This window comes from Dama dama, chromosome 29, assembly GCF_033118175.1.
Source record: "Dama dama isolate Ldn47 chromosome 29, ASM3311817v1, whole genome shotgun sequence".
Lineage (NCBI taxonomy): Eukaryota > Metazoa > Chordata > Mammalia > Artiodactyla > Cervidae > Dama > Dama dama.
The window spans coordinates 46,044,018-46,067,719 of NC_083709.1; the positions used below are offsets into that span (position 1 = coordinate 46,044,018).

The 23,702-nt window shown below is 39.8% G+C and overlaps 1 protein-coding gene across 2 annotated transcripts in view; it reads right to left on the reverse strand.

Annotated features, from left to right (window-relative positions):
* The window catches only part of KDM4C (lysine demethylase 4C), a 393,685-nt gene that overhangs the window by 342,955 nt on the left and 27,028 nt on the right, over positions 1-23,702 (reverse strand). For both annotated transcript variants that reach the window (XM_061132707.1, XM_061132709.1), the window contains exons 2-4: positions 20,727-20,887; positions 12,471-12,646; positions 10,324-10,438 (exon numbers count right to left, since the gene is read on the reverse strand). In XM_061132707.1, coding sequence (XP_060988690.1) covers positions 10,324-10,438; positions 12,471-12,646; positions 20,727-20,870 — 435 coding nt within the window. In that variant the 5' untranslated portion in view covers positions 20,871-20,887. The remainder of the gene's footprint in view (positions 1-10,323; positions 10,439-12,470; positions 12,647-20,726; positions 20,888-23,702) is intronic.

Below are 23,702 nucleotides of genomic sequence, written 5' to 3' on the forward strand. Positions count from 1 at the left end.
GACTGCTGCTGAAGCTGAAACTCCAATACTTTGGCCACCTGATGCGAAGAACTGACTCACTGGAAAAGACCCTGATGCTGGGAAAGACTGAAGGCAGGAGAAGGAGACGACAGAGGATGAGATGGTGGATGGCATCATGGACTCTATGGACATGAGTTTGAGCAAGCTCCAGGATTTGGTGATGGACAGGGAAGCCTGGTGTGCTGCGGTCCATGGGGTAGCAAAGAGTTGGACATGACTCAGCAAATGAACTCAACTGAACTTCAGGAAGATAAGAGTCATCTGCAAGGTTAAATGCCAGTAACACTAAAATCTTAGTATAAAAACATTCCTATGCTTCAGCCAGTGGATTTCTTCTAAAGGGGTTCTTGACAAAATTCTAATATAAAACAAATCTAGAACTCAAAAAAGTCCTTATCTAAGACTTTGGTTCACCTTCTTGAAGAAATGTTACTTAAAATAAAGCAAACATGTTTAAGCTGAGAGGAACCTCAGAGAGCTGTTAATTCAATCTTTTCCCTTTACAGACTCTAAGGCAACAACAGTTTTCCTGAAAGTCACAGCAAGGGATGGCAGACATGGATTATAATATAAGTAAATAGGTCAAATATTCTATGCTATTCAATACAGCCTTCTGTTTTTCTGTGGAGAAAAGGCAGGAAATGAGACAGAGTTGGTGGCAAAGTGCCTCTGTTACCAGTGGGCTAACAGAGGTTAAAGAGCTTCCTGGGCTAGTGATGATCTGGTCACCCCTCAGTGCATCATGGGCCAACCCTACCCTAAACCCAGGAACTGTCATACCCTCCTTGCTCTGTGGCCCCCAGTGTCCCTCTCCACCTTAGATTTATCTGCTTCCCCTGCTCAAGAAAATCATCCTACCAACAAAAATGAGAGATACAATGAATGTTAAATCATCCCATTGAAGAACATGTGTAATCATGGCAAAGCATTCACTGTGTGTTAAAATGAGAGGGAGAAGAGACAAAACCAAACTGTATTTACCATGATACCACACCTGCTCAAAAAATAAAACTACTGAGCACTAAACGAGGAAAAAGCATTGGAAGGGAAGACATTAAACTCTTTGACAGCTCTTTTTCTGAATGCCAGGATTATGAGTGATTTCAATTTTCTCTGTCATTTAATGCCTTTCATCATTTTTATAATACTTGTATTAACAAAAAGGTAATTTTTACCTAAAAAACTTATGCATTTATAATCATAGACTATAAAGAAAACATAAATGGGAAACTAGAAAGAGGGCACACACACACATCCATCTATCCATTACATCCATAGCAAAAAAGAAAAGAAAAAATTCCCCAGCTCTCATGAAGAAATATGCAGTAAAAGATATTTTTTTTTGTCTTTTTAAGGTTTGTCACTGTATTTTTCAAACAACTTTGAATTTTCTATCAATTATCTATTAATAAATACATGGATGACAAAAGTAATAGACTAGCAAATTAATATGAAAGGAAAATCTTACAAACACAGTTTAAAATATTTTATACGTCTTAAGATGCAGAAACTTGAGTTTACACCCCAAGCCCATTTTCTGCTTAAAAAATTTTGCCAGAGTTCTATGCCAGAATTTATGGCTTAATGCTCCCCCAAATAACTCCATGTCTTCTTGTTGGAGAACTACTGTCCCGTAATGTAATTAGATCTCTGCGGTTCATGTCAAGGACAGAGTGACCTGAAGGTCTATAAACAAGTATGGAAAACTGTTATCTTGCCTCAGGATGCCTGCATCATTTACATACAGTGAGATAAGAGAAGGAATCTCCTGCTAAATATCTTACAGCAGAGGTTTTCACAATGTTGTCCAAGGACCACTGGGTCTGTGACATCAAAGCCACTATCACAACTATACCAAGACATTATTCTCCTTTTTCACTCTCATTCTCCCATCTGTGTTAGGTAGAATGTGCAGAAGGCTACATGATATCACAGCAGATTAAATGCAAAAAGCAGATACAAGATTCTGGAAGAGGGGTTCTATTTAAGCTAGATATTAGTGAGAATTGCATGGACAGAGGAGCCTGGCAAGCTACACAGTCCATGGGCCACAAAGAGGACAGTTGCTTAGATGTGACTAAGCGACTATCAACCCTGAGACACTAGTGACTTGAAAAACCCATAAAAAAATGCCACTTCTCTCACTAAATTTTGTGTTTAGGAAAATATAGTCACTTTTTTTAGAAAAATATGAATATTACATAACAGATTATTTTTAATGATTTAAATATTTTTAAACCTTCTCAGTTTTAATTTCTAATACAATAAACAAGGATAGATACAACCCACATAAACAACAGCTCTTTGAGGTCCATAATAAATTATTAAAAGTATAAATAAGTGCTGAAAAGCCCAAAATTTGAGAACTACTATCTCAGTTGGTTCAGAAAAACACCCACTGGGGATCATGACCACTCTGGGGTCAAGATCACTCTGACCTCACCCTCTTTCCTCCTTCCTAAAAGCATTCTCCAAGTCTCTTGCTATGACCAGTTCCTCTTGTAAGCCATTATATGATCACACTTTCTAAAGCATGATTCTGATCCTACCCTTTCCCTATTAAATAATCTCAAGCAGTTCTTCAAGATGTAGAGAGTGATAACCAAAAAATTTCAGAAAACTCCATGATCTGGCCTCAGGCTATTTTACCAATATCATGTACACATCAAACCTACTATTATTTAGGTGCGTTCTTAGAAGCAGATGTTACAAGAGAGTCTATGAGAAATGATACCTGCCATCACTGGACTCAGAGTTTATGTGAAAGAAACAGAAATAATGCAAGTATCCTTCACTGTCTGTCCTCATTTTCCAAATATCTGCTGTATTAACCTATTTTTTTTACCCTAAATTCACTGACCAAATCAAAAACTCTATAATGACCTGTGAACATCCACCAGCAGAAAGCTTTCAGTTGCATACAAATCTATGTAAGGTAACACAGACGGCAGTTCAGTTGTATCTCAATTCTTGTCCCAAAGGATTATGCTCTGTGCCCAGCATAAATGCACTGGGCATCACTGCTATCATCTTCCAAGCACTACTGGTGAAAATGTGTTCTTCAAATGTGGAAAAACCTGAGAAGAAAAAAGTGAGCATAGAGAGAGTTGAAGGTGATGGCACGCAGTGCTGGAGGGAAGTGCGTAAGACGTGATCTCAGCATGTCCGCACCTCACGACATAGCCAAGTTGCTCCTGGGAAGCTGAACTGTGTTACTTGTACCAACACCATAAATGAAAAACTAGAGAAACTCCCTGGGCAGTAGACTGATAAGTCATTCTCAGTGTAGGAGGCCGCTGAGTACCAGGCTGGTACAGGAGAAGACGACAGACACCTTCAAAGATATGACGCTCAGTCGCTCAGCCATGTCTGACTCTCTGTGACCTCATGGACTGCAGCCGCCAGGCTCCTCGGTCCATGGGATTTCCCAAGCAAGAATACTGGAGTGGGTTGCCATTCCGCCTCCAGGGGATTGTCCTGACCCAGGGGTCAAACGCACATCACAGGCAGATTCTTTACCACTGAGCCACCGGGGAAGCCCAAGGCAGCTGCAAAGTGGAGGAACCTGATGTCAGCAAAGCAGGTGAGTTTCAAAGCAAGACTGGGAGAACAGTGACAAAACAGTGCAAGCCGTGGGTCACGGGTGAAGTGGCCTCCCCTCACAGTGAGATGTGCTATCTTCCTCCAATGAACTGCTGAAAACTATCATCAAAGACAGTTCCCCACAAGGGAAACAATCAATCATAATGCCATGTCATCCCACAGGGTTATTCAAAAGAAAGAAGTACCTAGACATTAGGCATCCAAAGAAGGCTAAACTCCTGTAAGGTAGGAACCTTGCTGGTGCACTACTGTGAAAAACATCATCTCAAAGGGGCCACTGATGACAGCAATGCCTGTTAGGATATGAATGAAGTATTCAAATCAGAAAGCCTAGATGATGGAGAAGACAGGTGAGGCTTAGGGAAGGAAGTGTCTATCACCACTCAACCAAGGGAAAACCTTGCAAAGACTCTTGAAAACAGATTAATACTATTGGAGATCCTTCTAGTGTTATCAAGAAGATAATAGCCAGCTTAAGAAAAGTATGTTGAACTTCATTTTTAAACCTCAATTTAATGAACAATGATCATCAATAAGAGAATCACCACTGTACATATGATAGATAATGTTAGAAATGCAGCCCAAATGAGCACAGAACACAAGTCTGAATGACTTACTGTCACTGTACTAATGTTCGTGAAAAATGTTGATGCCTAGTCTTAGCCCTCACATACAAAACAAAGAGATGCACTCTGTCTTCAAACGCCTGTGGAAGTATGGCTATTGGCTATCCCAGAAATATTATATCTTCTTTTTTTCCCTTCAGATATGGGTTTATTTTAATGTCCCTTAGTCAAGCTGAATCATCCCACATAGTTACAGCACCTTTCTCTCCCTGTTCATCTTTTCTCTTTATCTGTTGCTTTTGTGTTTGTTTCGTGAAGTGACTGCCATGTTTCTATAAACAGAGAACTAATTTTTTTAATTGAACAGTGCACAAAGGTTAATTAAAACTTTTTCTTTTTCCTTCCATGCTGCACAGTTTGCAGGATCTTAGTTCCCCAGCGATGGATCGAACACAGACCTGTGTCAGTGAAAGCACGGAGTCCTAACCACTGGACCACCAGGGAATTTCCTAATTAAAACTTTCTTTATCAGTATACCAGTCTTTAGTAAAATATAACCAAAATAAGAGTTTCAGATCTTTGGACTCTTATGTTTCTGTTACTGTTTCCAAGGAATCATCAAAGGTCACCCAAAAACACAGGAGGCTCTATTTCTAAGTTCAGGAACTTCTTTACTTACAGAAGGTCCCTGACATTACCAAATTTCATTTCAGGATCTTAACATAATCAATATAAATATAGTCATAGTCAAGATATCAACATAGTCACAACTAAAAACATCCAGAATTTTATCTATATCTTAAGTTTTGAGAAGCCTTCCCCAAAAGCAAATAATTGTGCCTCTATATTAGGAGTTAGTAAACCTTTTCTGCAAAGGACTTAGCTTTTGTGGGCCATACAATCTGTCACAATGACTCAACTCTCCCACTGTAGTGCAAAAAAGTTATATATAATATGTAGATTGACAATAGGCTATGCTCCAATAAAACTTTATTTACAAAGACAAGCAAGGCTTTTCATCATACACCCAAAGACTGGGCTTTGTCATGTCATGCCTTTGATAGGCTTGGCATTTTGGTTTAAAAAGTAGTAACTACCTTAAGGGCTTCCCTGGTGGCTCAGTGGTAAAAGAATCCACCTGCCAATGCAGGAGACACTGGCTTGATCACTGGCTCGGGAAGATCCCCTGGAGAAGGAAATGGCAACCACTCTAGTATTCTTGCCTAGGAAATCCCATGGACAGAAGAGCCTGGTGGGCTACAGTCCATGGGGTCACAAGAGTCGGACATGACTGAGCAACTAAACAACAGCAACCTCCTTAAATCATGTTACTGTTAACTGCTGCCAGAGGCCACTGCCCATGGTGCTGAGATTTTTAAGTATATCCTAAGGAAATCAAGCTCTGAAAGCATCAGTGGAATGAAAGAGGGGCCAAGACTTCTCCCCTGGAATCTCCAGACCCTAGTCCCTTTACTGTAAGACTGACTGTCCTCAACCAGTCCTTCACGAACACCCTCACCCCTAATTCTGATGTTGTACCCACACCTGGATCCACACTACAACAGCACCCCTTTTTGTTCCTTAACAGACTTGCCTGGTGCTACAAGATAACTATCCGAGAAGGAGGAGCCCCGGCAACCCATCTCCGGCCAGGCTGATCCTCTCCCTCAGATCCCACAGCCACTGCTTCAGGTCTGCCTCACTCTCCCTAAGCCCAAGCTCACCAAAAAGCCTTCAAATTCAGTTTTTAAAAAAAGAAAGAGCGGGAGACAAATTATTAAGTACAATCTTATCCTCCAATTTACCTAGCTCTGTCCATTCTTCTCTCCCCTCCCTCTACCTGTCTTGAACTTGCTCATCTAGGACAAGCTCATCTCTCCTACAAAAAAAAAAAAAAAAATCTTCCTTCTACACCAAGCTACTCAAAGTGCCTCTCTGGGCTCCTGGAACCCCACACCTGCCCCCCAAGTCTGTGAATTACCTGCGAACCAGGATCCTTACTCACCTTTGCACACTACACAAACTGTTTCTTTTACCTTCCCCACACCCTCTCTAGGAACTCCTATCCCCACCAACAGAAGGTTATGAATTTTGAATCCTTCTTTTAACATTAAAGGGAATAGCCATAACTACAAATCAGGCAGGAAAATGAACTACAATTTGATGACTATAATCCCTTTCAAAATAATGCCAGGAACCATAACAAACCAACATCCAATACAATTTAAATATTGAACTGAGCAGTTAAACAATGCAAAGATACAATAGGAAAGAGCAAAACACACAAGCTTTTTCCAATGCACATTCATTGCAATGACTTCAAATGTTCCTGACACAAGTTATTATTACACTCACTCTTCATTACTCTCTTTAATGCACTCTTTCTCTTGTTGCTCTCCATCTACCTCAAGGGGGCAAATACAAGTTACTTTTCATGTGCTTGAATTTAGTTGTCTTGAGTGTGATTGGTTTTGTTTACCAGTACCAGTTCACAACATCTCTCATGTCTTTCTTTATGCTACAAAAGCACTGAAAATGTCAGCTCAGTTCTGGAGTTACTAAATACCCCTACAGAAATTCCATAAAACAGTATGCCTTGTAGGTCCTACCAAAATGACAGATTTCTGGCTCCAAAACTTATAAATAATGAGGTTGCTTTAAAAACTGCATGTTTACAAACCAGTGAATTTTGTTCATCGAATTTTAATAACTAAAGTTACTCAAATCTGAAGTCTAAAGTCAATGTTCCCTTGAAGCAATGCCATTGTGTAACTGGTTTTCAAACACCAGCAGTAAATTAATAAGCACTACAAAACTAAGCCCATCAGCCTCATCTGTGCTATCAACAATTATATTATTTTACTATCAAATATGAAAAGCTAGTCCAGGGCAGCTTTATGTCAACTGTTCTGAAAATCATACGCTGTTTCTACTCCTTAATTATATTTGCAAAAAAGGAACAAAGAGCTCAATGATCCTGAGGTGTGGTTAGAAAAAAATCTTGACTAAGTTTTATTTTTGAGCCTTAAGACATGCAACCTCTCAGCCCAAAATCCAGATGATTCCTCAACTGTCTTCCTTTCAGAAACCTGAAAACTTGCCAGGATACCATAGGGAAGAAATCACAGAGAAGACACAAAATAAACCATGAGCTCAGGGGACATTCGTAGGTGACACAGACCTAGCTTTACACATTTCCACTTCCTTAAAACTGGTGTGGAGAATAAGAGCACCTGGCAGCTTACCAGCCTCGTAACTTTGAGAAAACATTTAACTTTTCTGGGCCTCAACTGAAAATACCAACAGTATTTGCCTGGCCTCACCCATTTCAAGATGCCATCTTCTGTAAGGAAGATTTAGTACTACTGGCACCCATTTTCCTAAAGGTAAGTAACCAAAACATGCAAACTTAAAAGAGATTTGTCATTACTAAAGAATAAATCAATAAGAATATACTTGGAGTACAAATGAATCACTTTGCTCTACAGCAGAATTTAACACAACATTGTAAATCAAATACACTTCAATTTTTTAAAAGGAGGGAAAAAGAATATACTTGGAATTGAAATACCAAAAAACATAGCAAAGACTTAATATAAGGTACAATCTGAAACCGCTGGAGCTAGAATACACTGAAATGATCCTCCAGAGAGCAATACTGAAAATACTTCTAAAGCAAAGCCTTTGAGGTGGGGAAACACAAACACACACACAAGCATATATATACACCAACATAAAAGGCCAAAAGGAAATCATAGAGGTTATGTTTGTTTGGTAAGCTTTTAAGTAACCTTTTCTTCATATTTTTCTCTATTTTTAAATTTTTCTATATAAGTATGTACTAACTTAACAATAAATTCTCAATATGGAGGTTACTTACACTGATGAAAATCCAAAAGGCTGAAAGAAAAAGAATGTTTTCCCTTTTTTAACTTGTAAGAGCCCAAACATACATATTTTAAATATCATGTATCCTTCATCTAGCTTCATTTACCAATACTTTGCCAATCTTTATTCAACTATATCCATTCCACTTTATTTCCTGAGATATTTTAAAAACAAATTCCAGAATACATGTTATTCACCTATATATTTTTCAGTGTATAGTCTCAATTTATAAGGAAAAATATATGTATCTGTGTGCGTGTGTATATATATTAATGTAAGTGTCTGTGTGTGTGTGTGTGTTTGCAGAAACCTGCAAACTTGCCAGGATACCACAGGGAAGAAACCACAGAGAAGACACAAAATAAAAACATTTATAAAAACATATACAAAATAAAAAAACATATGCATAAATAAACATATACAAAAAAGTATATTCTTTCCCTCCTTATAAAAAATTGAAGTATATTTGATTTACAATGTTGTGTTAAATTCTGCTGTATAGCAAAGTGATTCATTTGTACTCCAAGTATATTCTTACTGATTTACTCTTTAGTAATGACAAAGTCACCATGCCATCATCTCATTGAACAGGACATCAGTAATTCCACAGTATCATCTAATACCCAGCCCATTTTCAAAAATAACAATGGTTCTTTCGGACTTCTCTGGTGGCACAGTGGACAGGAGTCTGCCTGCCAATGCAGGGAACATGAGTTCAATCCCTGGTCTGGAAAGATTCACCTGCCACGGAGCAACTAAGCCCATGCACCACAACTTCTAAGGCCATGCTCATAGAGCCTGAGAGTCACAACTACTGAAGCCTGCGCGCTCTAGGGCCCACGAGCCACAACTACTGAGCCAGCGTGCTCCAACTACTGAAGCCTGTCTGTTTAGAGCCTATGCTCTGCAACAAGAGAAGCCACCACAATGAGAAGCCCATGCACCACAACTAGAGAGCAGCCCCCACTCTACAACTAGAAAAAGCCCTGCACAGCAATGAAGACCTGGCACAGCCAAAAATAAATTAATTCTTTAAAAAATAAAGGGAATGTAAAGTAATTAGCCTCCAACTAATAAAAATAAATGGAAAAATAAAATAAAATAAAGTTCTGCTTAAAAAAAATAAATAAATAAAGGGAAATTCTTGATTGGATCCTTCATATGGGGGGAAAAGCAGTTTATAAAGAACATTACTGGGAAACTTAGGGATCCACGAAAATAGTCTCTATATTAGATACTATTATATAAATGTTGAAAGTCGTTCAGTCGTGTCCGACTCTTTTTGCAACCCCATGGACTATACAGTCCATGGAATATTCCAGGCCAGAATACTGGAGTGAGTGGCCTTTCCCTTCTCCAGGGGATCTTCCCAACCCAGGGATCGAACCTAGGTCTCCCGCAATGCAGGCAGATTCTTACCAGCTGAGCCACAAGGGAAGCCCAATATAAACCTTAAATCGCCTCATAACTGAAAGGTTCACGCTGAAATAACTGAGGATGAACTGTCATGTTTGTAATTCACTTTCAAATGTTACAGCAGAGGGACAGAGAGACAAAGATAGAGTGACACAGAAACAAAAAGCAAATGCGGCAAAATTAACAACTCGTGAATCCACATGAAGGCATCCAGTGTTCACTGCATTACTTCAACTTTTTGGTAGGCAAGAAATTTTTCAAACTAAAACAATGGAAAATGTAAAACAGGTTTCAAAAGGAAAAAAATTTAATAGAATTTTAAGTATTGGGGGAGGCAAGAAGGATAATATTATATCAAGCAGATTACGTTCTCATGAAAAATAACTGGAAAGACTGCAAAGTGTATTTAAAAAAAAAATTCCTCACAATTTGGGAGTGGTAAAAAAAAGAGACTATAAGCATGTTACAGGAAGAATACATATTAATACTACTTTTTTCTTAAGGTGGTACTGTTATGAATAATATTTCCTGTTTTCCAAGTATTTTTATAATATGCTTTTGCTTTTAAAAATTTTGAGTGTAATTTAAAGACTAGCCAGATAACTACATACTGTTGAACAGTCTCAGGTATTTGTATAATTAGCTGGTTTCAATTTAAAAACCAGCAGCAGGAGCAATCATCCTGATGTGTCTTTATTTCCTCTTGTCCTATGATGAGTTATGGGTCACACAAAGCACAACAAATAACTGCTTCTCAACCACCTAAAATGGTAATGGAAACAGTAACATGAAATGATACCTTATAAAACCCACTATAATAGAAATATACCTCATCATATATGCTCCCATTAATGTCTGCACCATAAATAGGTGCCACGAAGGTTAAGTTCTTCCAGTACTTGCGCTCCAAATCTTCATAATCCAAGTATCTCGGGGTACAGTACCTGGAAAAGGGAGAGGAAACAAAGCCCGAACAGTAAAGGCAATTTTAAGATTTCCCCTACCCATCACTTTCTAAACAAAATTCTATCAAAATGAAAATACTGCATCCTCATGCTGTCAAATCTAACAAGTAAATACGTAAATATATTTATCATAGATCTCTCAAGACTCTTCTAAATAACTCTATATGAAAACTTCATTTCTTGACTAAGAAACATACTTCCATGAAAGTACCAACAACAGAAGCAAAATATTAGTTAAAACTCATTATTTTATCTTTCAAAAGATTTTCTAAACTCTTTAACCAATTATACTATACTTGAACGATTTAAAATGTATGAAGTAGAGATTCCACTAAAATTTAGTGTAAATGAAATAAGCTATTTAATACTTTAAGGATGACTCAAGAAAGAAAAATGAGGGGAAAAAAAAAAAGAATGACTCTGGAAATGGGCACTAGAAGATGGAGAACAGAATACAATAAACAGTTTATAAGAAATTGGATAAAATTGCTTCTGCAATCTTGTTTTGGCATTGAACTTTTTATTAAAGTTCTTATAGAGTATGAAAGCAAACCAATTCAATCTATGATTAAAGTTTTACATTCTCAAATGAGATCTGAAACAATGAGGTTTTACCAATGCCTAACAAACAAAAAAAAAAAACCTCAAGAGAAACTTGAATTAACTATCAAATGTTTAATTCCTTTGGAATAGTAATTATGCTCCATAACAGGAACTTCGTATAGAATAAAAGATTCTTCAACTACCATCGAGTGCTTACTATGTCAAATACAGTGTTGTTTTTTTTTTAAAGATCATTCAAAGGACTCAATCTCATGCATACCCATCCAAGGAATTTTAGACAATGATGTTTTTAGGTTGGATAGTTGATTGGTTTGATGGGGAAGGGGTGTTTCTAGATTAATGTTTTGATCTAAGATCTTAACGACTATATAAAAAAATTTTTTTAAGGTAGTTTAATAATAATAACTGTGACAGTTTCTAAATATATCCACAAATTCTTTGATACATCTCCCTTCAAGATATACAGCTTAATTCTCCTCCCCTTAAGAATGGGCTGCACTTGGCATATAACAAATAGAACATGGCAGAAATGATAGTCAAGAAACAGGTAATGAAAAGACAGTTTGTTTTCCATCTTGGTAACTTCTGGATCACTTGCTTCGGAAGAAGCTAGATGCCACACAACACAAGGAATAGCTCTTGCAGCAAGGAACTCAGAACTCCAGCCAACAGCCACAGAAGGGGAGCAATCTTGGAAGAAAATCCTCTAGACACAATCGAGTCTCCAGGTGACAGCGGCCCCGCCCAACTTGACTATAACCTCACCAAGGTCCTGAGCCACAGCCACCCGGCTAAGCCAGTCTTAGCCTCCTGACCTTTAGAAACTGAGATGTTAAATGTTTATTGATCTAAGATACTAAGGTTTGGGGTCATTCATTACAAAGTAACAGGTGACTAATGTGACAGGTGACAATAATGGTGGCCATTCAAGTCATTCAAGGATTTTCCTTTCTTTTCTTTTTTTTTACTATTTATTTATTTCATTTATTTATTTGGCTGTGCCCAGCCTTAGTTACAGCATGTAGGATCTATTTCCCTGACTTGGGATTGAACCCGGGCCACAGCCTTAGCCATTGAACCACTAGGAAAATCCCCAGGGATTTTCTTTCTAAATTATTCTAATATCTGTAACTTATCATTTAAGACTTAAACATTATCACACACAGAAGAAATTGCCTAACAAAGAGGAGTCAAGCGTAGAAACAAAAACTCAAAGTAAAAGACAGGGACAAAAATCCACTTACAGATATTATGAATGAGATGATAAAATGAGGAACAATTTTTCTAGAAGGCAGACAACCACCTAAAAAGCAGAAACAGTTAAACGGGAAACGAAATAAACTCTGCAGAAGGCTCCCGCTCTTCACAAGCTTCCATCTCCTTGGTTTCTTAACATATTCATCTACATCTTCGAAAGAAATCAAAACAGCACACTGAATCTACTCACTTGCCACTGTTGGCCAGCTGCCTGAACTCCTTCACTGTCATGGCTTTTTTCTGGATGTTGTATTGAGTGAACAGTCCAGACTGCCCTGTGACCATCTGCTGAATCGGAGCTGGAATAAGCAAGTTGTCTATGTCATCATAGCACTGCCTTGGCTTCCACTCCTTAGGGGGAATCACCTAAAAGTAAAATAATAAAATATTATTTGGAAAACATTCCACATTGTTATTTAGCTCTCAAGTTCCAGCAGAATACAAGTAAAGAATTCCTCATCTTTTCTACGACAAATGTGTAAAAGAACTGTAGAGATTTACATTAAAGGAAATGATTTCATTCTCCCAAACATTTACCTTATGACATGACATTTTTAAACAAAATTTACTGAGTACTCACTATACCAAATACTGAACTTGCATTAATTATTTTTACTTGATACAGTTAACCTATTTTCAAGGTAAAATGGAGAGATACACAGAAATAAAATAACTTGTCAAAGTTCAAATGCTGTCTATATTATCATGAGAAAAATAAGTACTGTTCAGCTGGTAAAGAATCCACCTGCAATGTAGGAGACCCCAGACCGGTTCCTGGGTCAGGAAGATCCCCTGAAGAAGGGATAGGCTACCCACTCCAGTATACTTCAGCTTCCCTGGTGACTCAGATGGTAAAGAATCTGCCTGCAATGCAGGAGACCTGGGTTTGATCCCTGGGTTGGGAAGATCACCTGGAGGAGGGCATGGCAACCCACTCCAGTATTCTTGCCTGGAGAATCCCCATGGACAGAGAAGCCTGGCAGGCTACAGTCCATGGAGTCGCAAAAAGTCACAATTGAGTGACTAAGCACAGCACAGTAGCAGTGTTTAGTCAATATCATTTCTTTAAATACCTCTCATACAATATAGCAAATGAGAGTGGTGTGCTAGTCAATGTTTAACAGCTAACTTTCTGGGGAGGTGGGGGAAACCCTGATTCGTAGCTTTGGCCTATTCTCTTAAAAATTAAAAATTTAATTGCAAAATACAGATAGCACACATACAGAAAATGCACTATCACAAATATGTATCTCTGTGAGTTATTATAAAGCAAACCCCAGAGTACCCACTGTCACATGTGAGAAATAGGATATTGCTTGTACCCCAGAGGTCCTGGTATCCTTTTCTACACACATCCCCCTCTTGCTCACAAAGTGTTCACTATCATGGCACTTACGGTGTTCATTTCCTTGTTGGGTTTTATAGTTTTATGTCTGTGTATCCAACCCTAACAACAGTTTTTTAAATGCGTAGAAATGTAAGTATGCATATATAAATATATATGTGTATATACCCACACACTCCTTATCTTTTCTATTTTACTCGATATTTTTGCGAGATTCAAACACGATGACCTAGGCTGCTGAAGTTTGTTGGTTTTCATCCCTACTTAGTGTGCCTTTGTATGAATATTTATGTTAACATATGACTATTTCGTGATCACTTTTTTTCTAATTATCGGCAACTGCAAACAACACTGCTATTAATACAGATGTATGCATCTTCTGCAGCATGTGAGCACACAGTTCTCTAAATATACACCCATGCAGAGATCCTAACAGTGAAATTGCTGTGACACAGGATATGCACAGATCAAATTTAATCATTATTACCAAACTTTTGCCAAAGTGGCTGTACCATTTCACAGTCCCACCAGCAATGTATGAAAGTCCCTATTGCTCCACATCTTCATCATCATTTTGTAGTGCTGATCTGGTAGATGTGTAATGGTACTCAAGTAGGTATTAGATAAGCATTTTCTGATAACTAAAGAAATCTCTTCATATATTCATTGACCCTATAGATATCCTTTTTCAAAAAGTATTTATTTAAGCCTCTTGCCCATTTTACTATTGCATTGTCAGCCTTTTTTTTATCAATGTATAGAATTCTGCATAGAGTCTGGTTATTCTTGGGTGTGTACATTTGCAAGTATCTATATATGTGTGTGTATGTGTACATATATCAAATACCTTTTCTTACCCTGAAACTTCCCCTTCAATCTCCTTAACTGTTCAGTTCAGTCGCTCAGTTGTGTCCAACTCTGCGACTCCATGGACTGCAGCACACCAGGCCTCCCTGTCCATCACCAACTGCCGGAGTTTACTCAAACTCGTGTTCATTGAGTCGGTGATGCCATCCAGCCATCTCAAGGTCTGTGGTTCCCTTCTCCTCCTGCCTTCAATCTTTCCCAGCATCAGGGTCTTTCCCAGTGACTCAGTTCTTCTTATCAGGAGGCCAAAGTATTAGAGTTTCAGTTTCATCATCAGTCCTTCCAATGAATATTCAGGAATGATTTCCTTTAGGATGGACTGGTTGGATCTCCTTGCAGTCCAGGGGACTCTCGGGAGTCTTCTACAGCACCACAGTTCAAAAGCATCAATTCTTCGGCACTCAGCTTTCTTCACAGTCCAACTCTCACATCCATACATGACTACTAGGAAAACCAGAGCCTTGACTAGATGGACCTTTGTTGGTAAAGTAATGTCTCTGCTTTTTAATATGCTGTCTAGGTTGGTCATAAATTTTCTTCCCAGGAGCAAACTTTTTTTAATTTCATGGCTGCAGTCACCATTTTCAGTGATTTTGGAGCCCAAGAAAATAAAGTCTGTCACTGTTTCCACTGTTTCCCCATCTATTTGCCATGAAGAGATGGGACCAGATGCCATGATCTTAAGTTTTCTGAATGTTGAGTTTTAAGCCAACTTTTTTACTCTCCTCTTTCACCTTCATCAAGAGGCTCTTTAGTTCCTTAGTTCTCCTTAACTGTATCTTTTGATATAAGTTCTTCATTTTAATATGGGCTTCCCTGATAGCTCAGTTGGTAAAGAATCTGCCTGTAATGCAGGAGATCCTGGTTCGATTCCTAGATCGGGAAGATCCACTGGAGAAGGGTTAGGCTACCCACATCAGTATTCTTGGGCTTCCCTTGTGGCTCAGCTGGTAAAGAATCAGCCTGCAATGCGGGAGACCTGGGTTCAACCCCTGGGTTGGGAAGATTCCCCTGGAGAAGGGAAAGGCTACCCACTCCAATATTCTGGCCTGAAGAATTCCATGGTCTGTATAGTCCATGGGATCACAAAGAGTCATACATTTTAATATAATTGAATTTCTTCATTTTTGCCTTGATCTTCTGTTTAAAAAAATATAATTCCCTACTTGAGAGAATGCATACATTCTATTTTGTGTTCTAAGAGCTTTAAGATTTTGTCTTTCACATTTATATCTACACTGCACCTGTGACTGACTTTTGTGAAAGGTTCTGAGTTAGGCTTCATCAGATAAGAAAACCTGGAGTCAGGGAATGTGTGACTTGGCCAATGTTACACAATCAATAAATGGCTTGTTGTTGCTATTCTTCAATCACTAAGTCAGGTCCGACTCTTTGTGATCCCATGAAGTGCAGCATGCTAGATTTCTCTGTCCAACACTACCTCCCTGAGTTTGCTAAATCTCATATCCATTGAGTCAGTGATGCCATCCAACAATCTCAAGCTCTGTCGCCCTTCTCCTCTTGCCCTCAATTTTTCCCAGCATCAGGGTCTTTTCCAATGAGTCAGCTATTCACATCAGGTGGCCAAAGTACTGGAGTTTCAGTTTCACCATCAGTCCTTCCAATGAATATCAGGACTGATCTCCTTTAGGATGGACTCGTTAGATCGCCTTGCAGTCCAAGGGACTCTCAGGAGTCTTCTACAGCACCACAGTTCGAAAGCATCAATTCTTCAGTGCTTAGCCTTCTTTGTGGTCCAACTCTCACATCCATACTTGACTACTGGAAAAACTACAGCTTTGACTATATGGACCTTTGTCTGTAAAGTGATGCCTCTGCTTTTTAATACACTGTCTAGGTTTGTCATAGCTATTCATCCAAAAAGCAAGTGTCTTTTTAATTTCGTGGCTGCAGTCACCGTACACATTGATTTTGGAGCCCAAGAAAATGAAATCAGACAGTTTTCACATTTTCCCCATCTATTTGCCATGTAGGGATAAGACTATGTGCCATGACCTTAGTTTTCTGAATGTTGAGTTTTAAGTCAGCTTTTTCACTCTCCTCTTTCATCTTCATCAAGAGGCCCTTTAGCTCCTCTTCACTTTCTGCCAATAAATGAATATTAACTCAAAAAAGAGATGGGGTGATCTTTAAACTCTAAATTTAATTTTCATCAGCAATAAGGTAATATTACACACTTGATATTTTCTCTAAGATATGTTGGTTTAAAATGAACCCAGACACAATCACACTTTACGCTACTGAGAACACATACTCAATATTTTAAGTGTGGACAACCATACCCAATGGATAAACATACTTACACTGTCTTGATCATATTCTGAAAGGGCAAAGGATAGTAATGAAGAATTTTATAAACACTAACTTTTTCTTCATCAGAAATGAATGTGGTTATTCAAAAAAATAAAACACAGATTTATTCAGGCTCCTGCTTAGAAATATATCTACAATCAAAATCAACATTATGTTTAGAGTTAAATATTTTCCAGCGTTGTGAAAAACAGGCAGTTGTTTATCCCAAAAATATTTTGTAACAAATTTTCTTCTCTAAAGTTAAACAACACAATACATTTACAAAAATCTAAATATTATCTTCATAATTATTCTGAGCTTGTATTCATTTACTCTGATTAAAGTTTAAAGTGTTCAGACAGAACTTTAAAAATCTGTAAGGTCAGGCCTATGACAAAAATTTTATTTTTCAACTATAATTTTAAATCTTAACACACCGTATTTTCTCACATAGGAAATGGAAGCACAACATATAATATTTAGGACTTTAAAATACTCAAAAGTTAAACTTTTACTTGTAAGGACTCAAAAGGAAGGAAACCCATTTCTCCTGAAGTTTACCTTCCTGATTATATCAAAATAGAAATATATGTTTTATATTAATATTTCCCCAACCCCAGCCTGGGCCCTATACAAGTAAAAATTACCTAACTGAAATCTTTATTTGCATTACTGATCTTGAACTATGTTGCCATTACTACCACTGACCAACTGGGAAAGGAGTGCGAGGAGGAAGGGCAGGGCTGCTCCCATCTTTCCTCACTTCTGGACACAGACAGCTACCTGCCACCTCTATGCTACTCCAGAAGCCTGCTCTGTACTCTAGAGGATAACCTCAGGCCCAGGACAGAGTATGTCCATAATACTGCTCTGGAAGAATTGGCCATTCCTCATGTAATAATGTTTCATTATAACCTTTCTCCACAAAAAAAGTACAAGTTTTACATTTAAGGACACTGTCACTTTTTCACTTTCCCAATTAGACCAACAAATCTAGGTAGAAAGTCAGGGTGCCAAACCTCTCACTCTTGGTGGGGAAAAAACATTAGATCTAAAGTATAAATCTAAAAACTATTACCAACCAAGGCAGACTGTAATCTGAGGCCAAAGTCACTACTCAACCACAATCAAATTGATCTTAATCAAAAATTAAGACCAATTCATTAAATGATGCATTAACAAAGAATTTCACACATGGCTCTGTTCCCCAGGGCTAGCCCTCAAAACAAATAGCAACATTGCAGTTTTAATGTATACAATTTGATTTTATTTGGTGCAGTTTTATACATTTGCTACTGCTGCAACTTCCAGAAAAAGAAGGATGAAATTGAAGTGAAAAAAGCAGGTGAAACTGAGTCTTTGTGATCAGATGCAAAAGATGGCAAAAATGACTAAAAAAACAATTCATCGTATTCCTAGTATAAGTAAAAGGAAATTACTGAATGTCAAATCACTATCTCCATCTGTCAATGAATCTCACTTGATAAAGAGAATCTGGACTCAGGTTGGTGTCTGGTTCAACACTCAGAAAATTAACTGTAGTTCTCATTAACTCCACTCTGTCAGAGAATGTCCACAGGGGCACAGGCGTTCTCTCTGTACTCCAGCTCCCTCATGGGGGTAGCTGCCGATTTCTCTTCTAACGTTACTAAACGTGCCCCTGGCCATGGGATGTTCACTAATCCCGAGGGAACACAGTAAGGTGTGCATTTTCAGGGAACAAAGAGGGAGAGCTACAGGACAAAGGGCTGGATTCAGAGCCCAGAGAAGAGGAGAGCCACCCCAACTCCCCACTGCCCAAATAAAGCCCAAGCTGGTTCATTTTATGATCAAAATTTTGTGTGTCAAATGATTCTGAAATACCATTCTCTTCTCTTCAACTTAAACATGCTTTTTTTCTCCTCAAAGATAACCTGGAAGTGCTAAGGTTCCAAAAATGGGATCTTTTGAGAGCTAACCTAATGAAAAGATTAAACTAAGGATAGCATATCTGAGAAATTCACTATAAACTTTTATCTTCTTTTTGTCTCTCTCACCCACCCCTAATCCACTCAGCTTAATATCCGGGAATTTTAAACTTTATCCAGCAGTGACTTGAACTACACAGAAAAAAATAACAGACTGCAAGGCACAGATGCCAGCACAGTCCAACGTTACAAACAGCTGCATCCAGATACAGGAGGAACACTTGAACACCGAGCCCTGCAAGCCTGGAAGTTCGTTCTGCAGCTCCTCTCAGTGCTCCCGGACCACCATGCAGATGGGGCTTCAGGAGAACCCGTGATGAGCCACAGTAGGGAAGGCTCTGCTGGAGCTCAGAAATTTATGTGGTGATGTCGACAAGTCCACAGAAATCTGTATTACAAACTTAACGTTTAGAACAATAATAAAATTAAGCAAGTACCAAAAAATTCTATTCTTCCGAAGACGATTTTAAATTGAAATAGATTTCCATCACAGAAAGATACACTAATCTCAGGTTAAAGTCAAACCTAAACAGCCTCTTTCAAACCTCTAACTCTGCAGCCACAGGGCAGCCCTGCAACGCAATCCTCAGCGCCTTAGCCCTCATTGCCTAGGATCCTGAGTACCCCTAACAGCACTCCTTGCTTCTGCTCTCCTCCCCCTCAAATTCATTCTTCATGTAGAAGCCACTGTGATCTCATCCAAATAATATCACAAAATAAAACAAACAAACAGGGAATTCCTTGGCAGCCCAATGGTTAGGACTCAGAGCTTTAACTGCTGGGATCCTGGGTTCCATCCTTGGTCAGGGAGTTAAGATCCCGTAAGCCACACAGAGCGGCCAGCAAGCAAGCAAGCAGCCACCAGGTCCTCCTGCCCTCTGCTTTAAGCCTATTAACGCTTCCCGCTGCACTTAGAATAAAATGCCCCGTGCCTGGTTATGACTGGACAAGCCGTAATGAAGCTCAGGTCAGCTTCCAGGACTCTGGACATCTCCACATCTTGAAAAGACGTTCATGTATATCCTTTAGCTCTCTCCTTAGATGTCCTCCATCTCACCCCTAAAATGCTATCACCAGTATATTAGCTTCCAGAGGGCATGGATTTTGTTCTGTCCCCTCCCCTCCCCCCACCACACACACACACACACCCAGCATCTGACATAGGGCCTAGCACAGAGTATGCATTCTCCACATGTGATGAACAAATAACTAAAAAGAAAATAGAATAGGCAAATCCATAGAGAAAGGAAGCAGATTAGTGGTTGCCAAGAGGCAGGGGGTAGGGGATAGAAGGGAATAGAGAATGGCTGCTGAAGGGTACAGTTTATTTGCGGGGGGAGGGGATGAAAATGTTCTGGAATTAGGTAGTGATGATGGTTGCACAGCTCTGTGAATATACCCCCCCAAAAAAACACCAACACTGAATTGCATACTTTAAATGGATGAATTGTATGGTATGTTAATTGTATGGTATGTGAATTATGTCTAATAAATCTGTTACATTTTAAAACAGAAAGAACAAAGAAGGGAGGGAGGGAGAGAAAGCAGGGAGCAGCAGGGACAAAGAGGAAGAGAAGGGTAGAGACGGTGGAGAGAGCAGAGCAGTACTCAGGCTTCAGGTTAATACCTGCACTCTGTGAGCAACTAATGAAATCTATGAATATGCTCACATTTCTGAAACCTTTACATGGGTCTCTCTGGTTCCTGGGAATCACTCTTGGTTCAGTATGATTGTTTTCTTAAAACCCTAGAATGTAACCTAGTATAAATAGTTAAAAGAAAAATAAGATAATTATTTTTTGAAGAAATCAAATGCTCCACATGGATTAACAAGAACAAAGATTTTGCAAATGTCTTCCTTTGGAAAAAACAAGTTCCCACATCAAGAAGACTAAGAGTATAACTAAAGGCCAAGTGATCATTTTCTGGCTTAAAAACATCTGAAGATAATCACCTTTGCAAGACCCGCTCGATGGGCTCCTTTAGATTCCATGTATGCGAGGTATCTGTTGAACTCCCGGAATTCCTCCATGGTGGGTCTGAAGGTCATGATCTTACAGCTGGGGTTGAGTGGACTCTCCACCTCGGCCACCTCCATGATGGCTGGAGCAGTCTCTACAGAGAAGATGATGAGGGCATCAGTGCTGAGTTTCTGTGTGGTAAGGTCGGTGGTCATTCCTCCCAAATAGTGGGTAAGCTTCCCTAGCAAAAACTCTTTTAGTTACTTACCATTCCCTTCTACCACCATGTTAGTGAGACTCCCTCATCTCTCCCCGGACTTCTGAAAAGAAAAACTGTCTCTAGTTAATCCTCCTCCCAAGATCCTACTGCTGGCATGAAATCACTGACCTAATTACATTGGTCTCCTCCTCAGAGTCCTTCCTAGAAAGAATGAACTTTCTAACTTTGCAAGTTTCCGGAACCAGCTCTGAAACAGATGCTCACCTATGTACCTTGGAAAGGCCTGGTGCAGGCCGAGCAGTAAATGGATAATATCCCACATGCCCAGCACAGAGCCTACTCAGGCGTGCTTCAAGTCACCATGATATGCTTTCCTGTAATAACTTACAAACCAGCCCCCATCTGCAAAACCACCAGACACCAGGCTAAAATGCTGGAGGCACAGTATAGGAGGTTGTACAGTACAAGAATAAAGAAAGGTTGTCTTCCAAGCTGACTATCTGGAGGCCGAACAAACTTCAATACAAAACTATACACAAGAAGAGGTAACTGACTCCATCTGAGTTACTCAGCAATGACTTCCCTGGAAAGAGGCAGAATTGGGCCTTATGAGAAGGTGCAAAGAAGTCTGTCAGATGTAAGAAAGAGCATCTGAGGTGGTGGATATATCTGAAGTTTGCAGAGATGGAGAGGGGAGGTTAGCTAGTCTGGAGCTCAAGAAGAAAAGATTCAGGAAATCAAAGTAGAAAAGTAGGTAGTAGTAGCGCTGTGAAAACGCAGGCTTAATCCTGCTGTCAAAGAACAGGGCGATTCCTTCCACAAACACCGACTGAACACCTACTATATGCCGGGCAAGGGAACACCATGTGCCCACCATGTGCCGTGATGAGGAGCATGGGCACGCACGCCATCCCACCTATACATACAGTGACAGTGCCTGGCATCTGACAGCTCAAACACCTAATCCTCTCAGAAGAAAACTTTCCTTTTCTTACTTTTTTATAATAAATTCAATTTGCCTGACAAAAAGAGAAGGTAGGAAATGAGGGATGCAGTAAATAAAGGGGAAGCATGCAAGGGGATAGGAGGTTATAACAGTTCAGGGCTACATTATCATCATGCACTGAAGGTTTAAATCAGCCTCTTTCTCACAAAGTGCATGTGAGGCAAATGAGCTACTCCAGAATTAAACCCTGTCACCCTTCAGGAATTTATATTCTAAACTAGAAAATAATCTGCATGGAGATGTATTAATACCTAACAAAATATTCTGTACTCCCCTTGCCCCAGGAAGGAGGCATGCAATTTAAAAGCCTTCCAGGCCACCTCACCTGGAGACAGAAATGGCAACCCACTCCAGTATTCTTGCCTGGAGAATTCCATGGACAGAGGAACGTGGCAAGCTAAAGTCCATGGGGTCACAAAGAGCTGGACACGACTGAGCGACTTCACTTCACTTTCAGGCCACCTCCCCAGCCCTGTCCCTTCAGGTGCACAGGCCCAAATCCCTGGGCTGCAGGATCGAAGTCCCACCTCTACATAGGATACATAGAACCCTTTAGAAGCATCCAGATCAGGCCCCTTGCAAGAACTATCATGGCCGTGTCCATCATCACAGCCTGCATTATACAGTGCGTGCGTGCTAAGTCACTTCAGTCACATCTGACTCTTTGCAGCCTACATGGGCTATATGCAGTCCCATGTAGCCTGCCAGGCTCCTCTGCCCATGGGATTTTCCAGACACAGATAATGGAGTGGGTTGCCACGCCCTCCTCCAGGGGATCTTCTCGACCCAGGGATCAAACCTGCCATCTCCTACATAAGCGGGCAGGTTCTTTACCTGCTCAGTAGCCACCTGGGCAGACTCACATTTTACTTTATGCTTCAATAAGACTCAATGATCTGTGCTTCTCTAAACAAGTACAGCTCTCTACGCCCTTGCCCAAATTATTCCCTCCTATTGGAGCAGTGTTGACCAGTTTCCTCACCCGGCAAACTCCTGTCCAGTGCTGAGATTCCCACACCTCTGGGGCAGGCCCAGGTGAGCCGCCCTGTGTCCTGGACCTCCCTCTCTGCATTCCTCTTACATCAGCTGCCTGTCCCAGTGGCACCTGCAGCCACACACTGAACTCCAAGCTCCTCAAGGGGAAGGCAGGTTCTCCATCCCTTTAAGCCCGGGCGTTTAGTCTGGTACCTGGCCTGGCTCGTAATATCTGCTGCAATAACTATTTGCTAACTGAATGACGGAATAAATGTCAACATGTTACTGAAGGATTTACACTAAATGACACCAAATGTGGGAAAAAGGAAAGCATTGGTACCTAATGTGGAAAAGTTACTTAGAAAATAGAAATCATTTAACTGGTAAAGAGTAATAGAATATAAAAATCTGAGCAGTGAGAAAGGAGAAGCCCCTAGAGCACCTCTGTAGAAACATCTGGCACTTGAAAGGCAGCCTTACTTTCCCACAGATGAAGAACAAGGGTGGCCCTGCCCCTTTCTCTAGGCAAAGGGCTTGAGAAACTGCTAAAGAAGAAACTGGAAATTCAACTGATCATTCAACTAGGTCCTAAGTGCCTGACTGGTGGGCAGACATTCAAGATGGAGTGAAACAAAACACTAACAGTAGTGGAGGGGAGAAACAGATGATAAATAAGTAACAGTGCTATGAAGGGGTACACCAGGGTAGGGGCACGGAGTGCAAAGAGGAGAGGTAGCCGCTTCACACGGGGTGGGTAAGGGAAGCCTT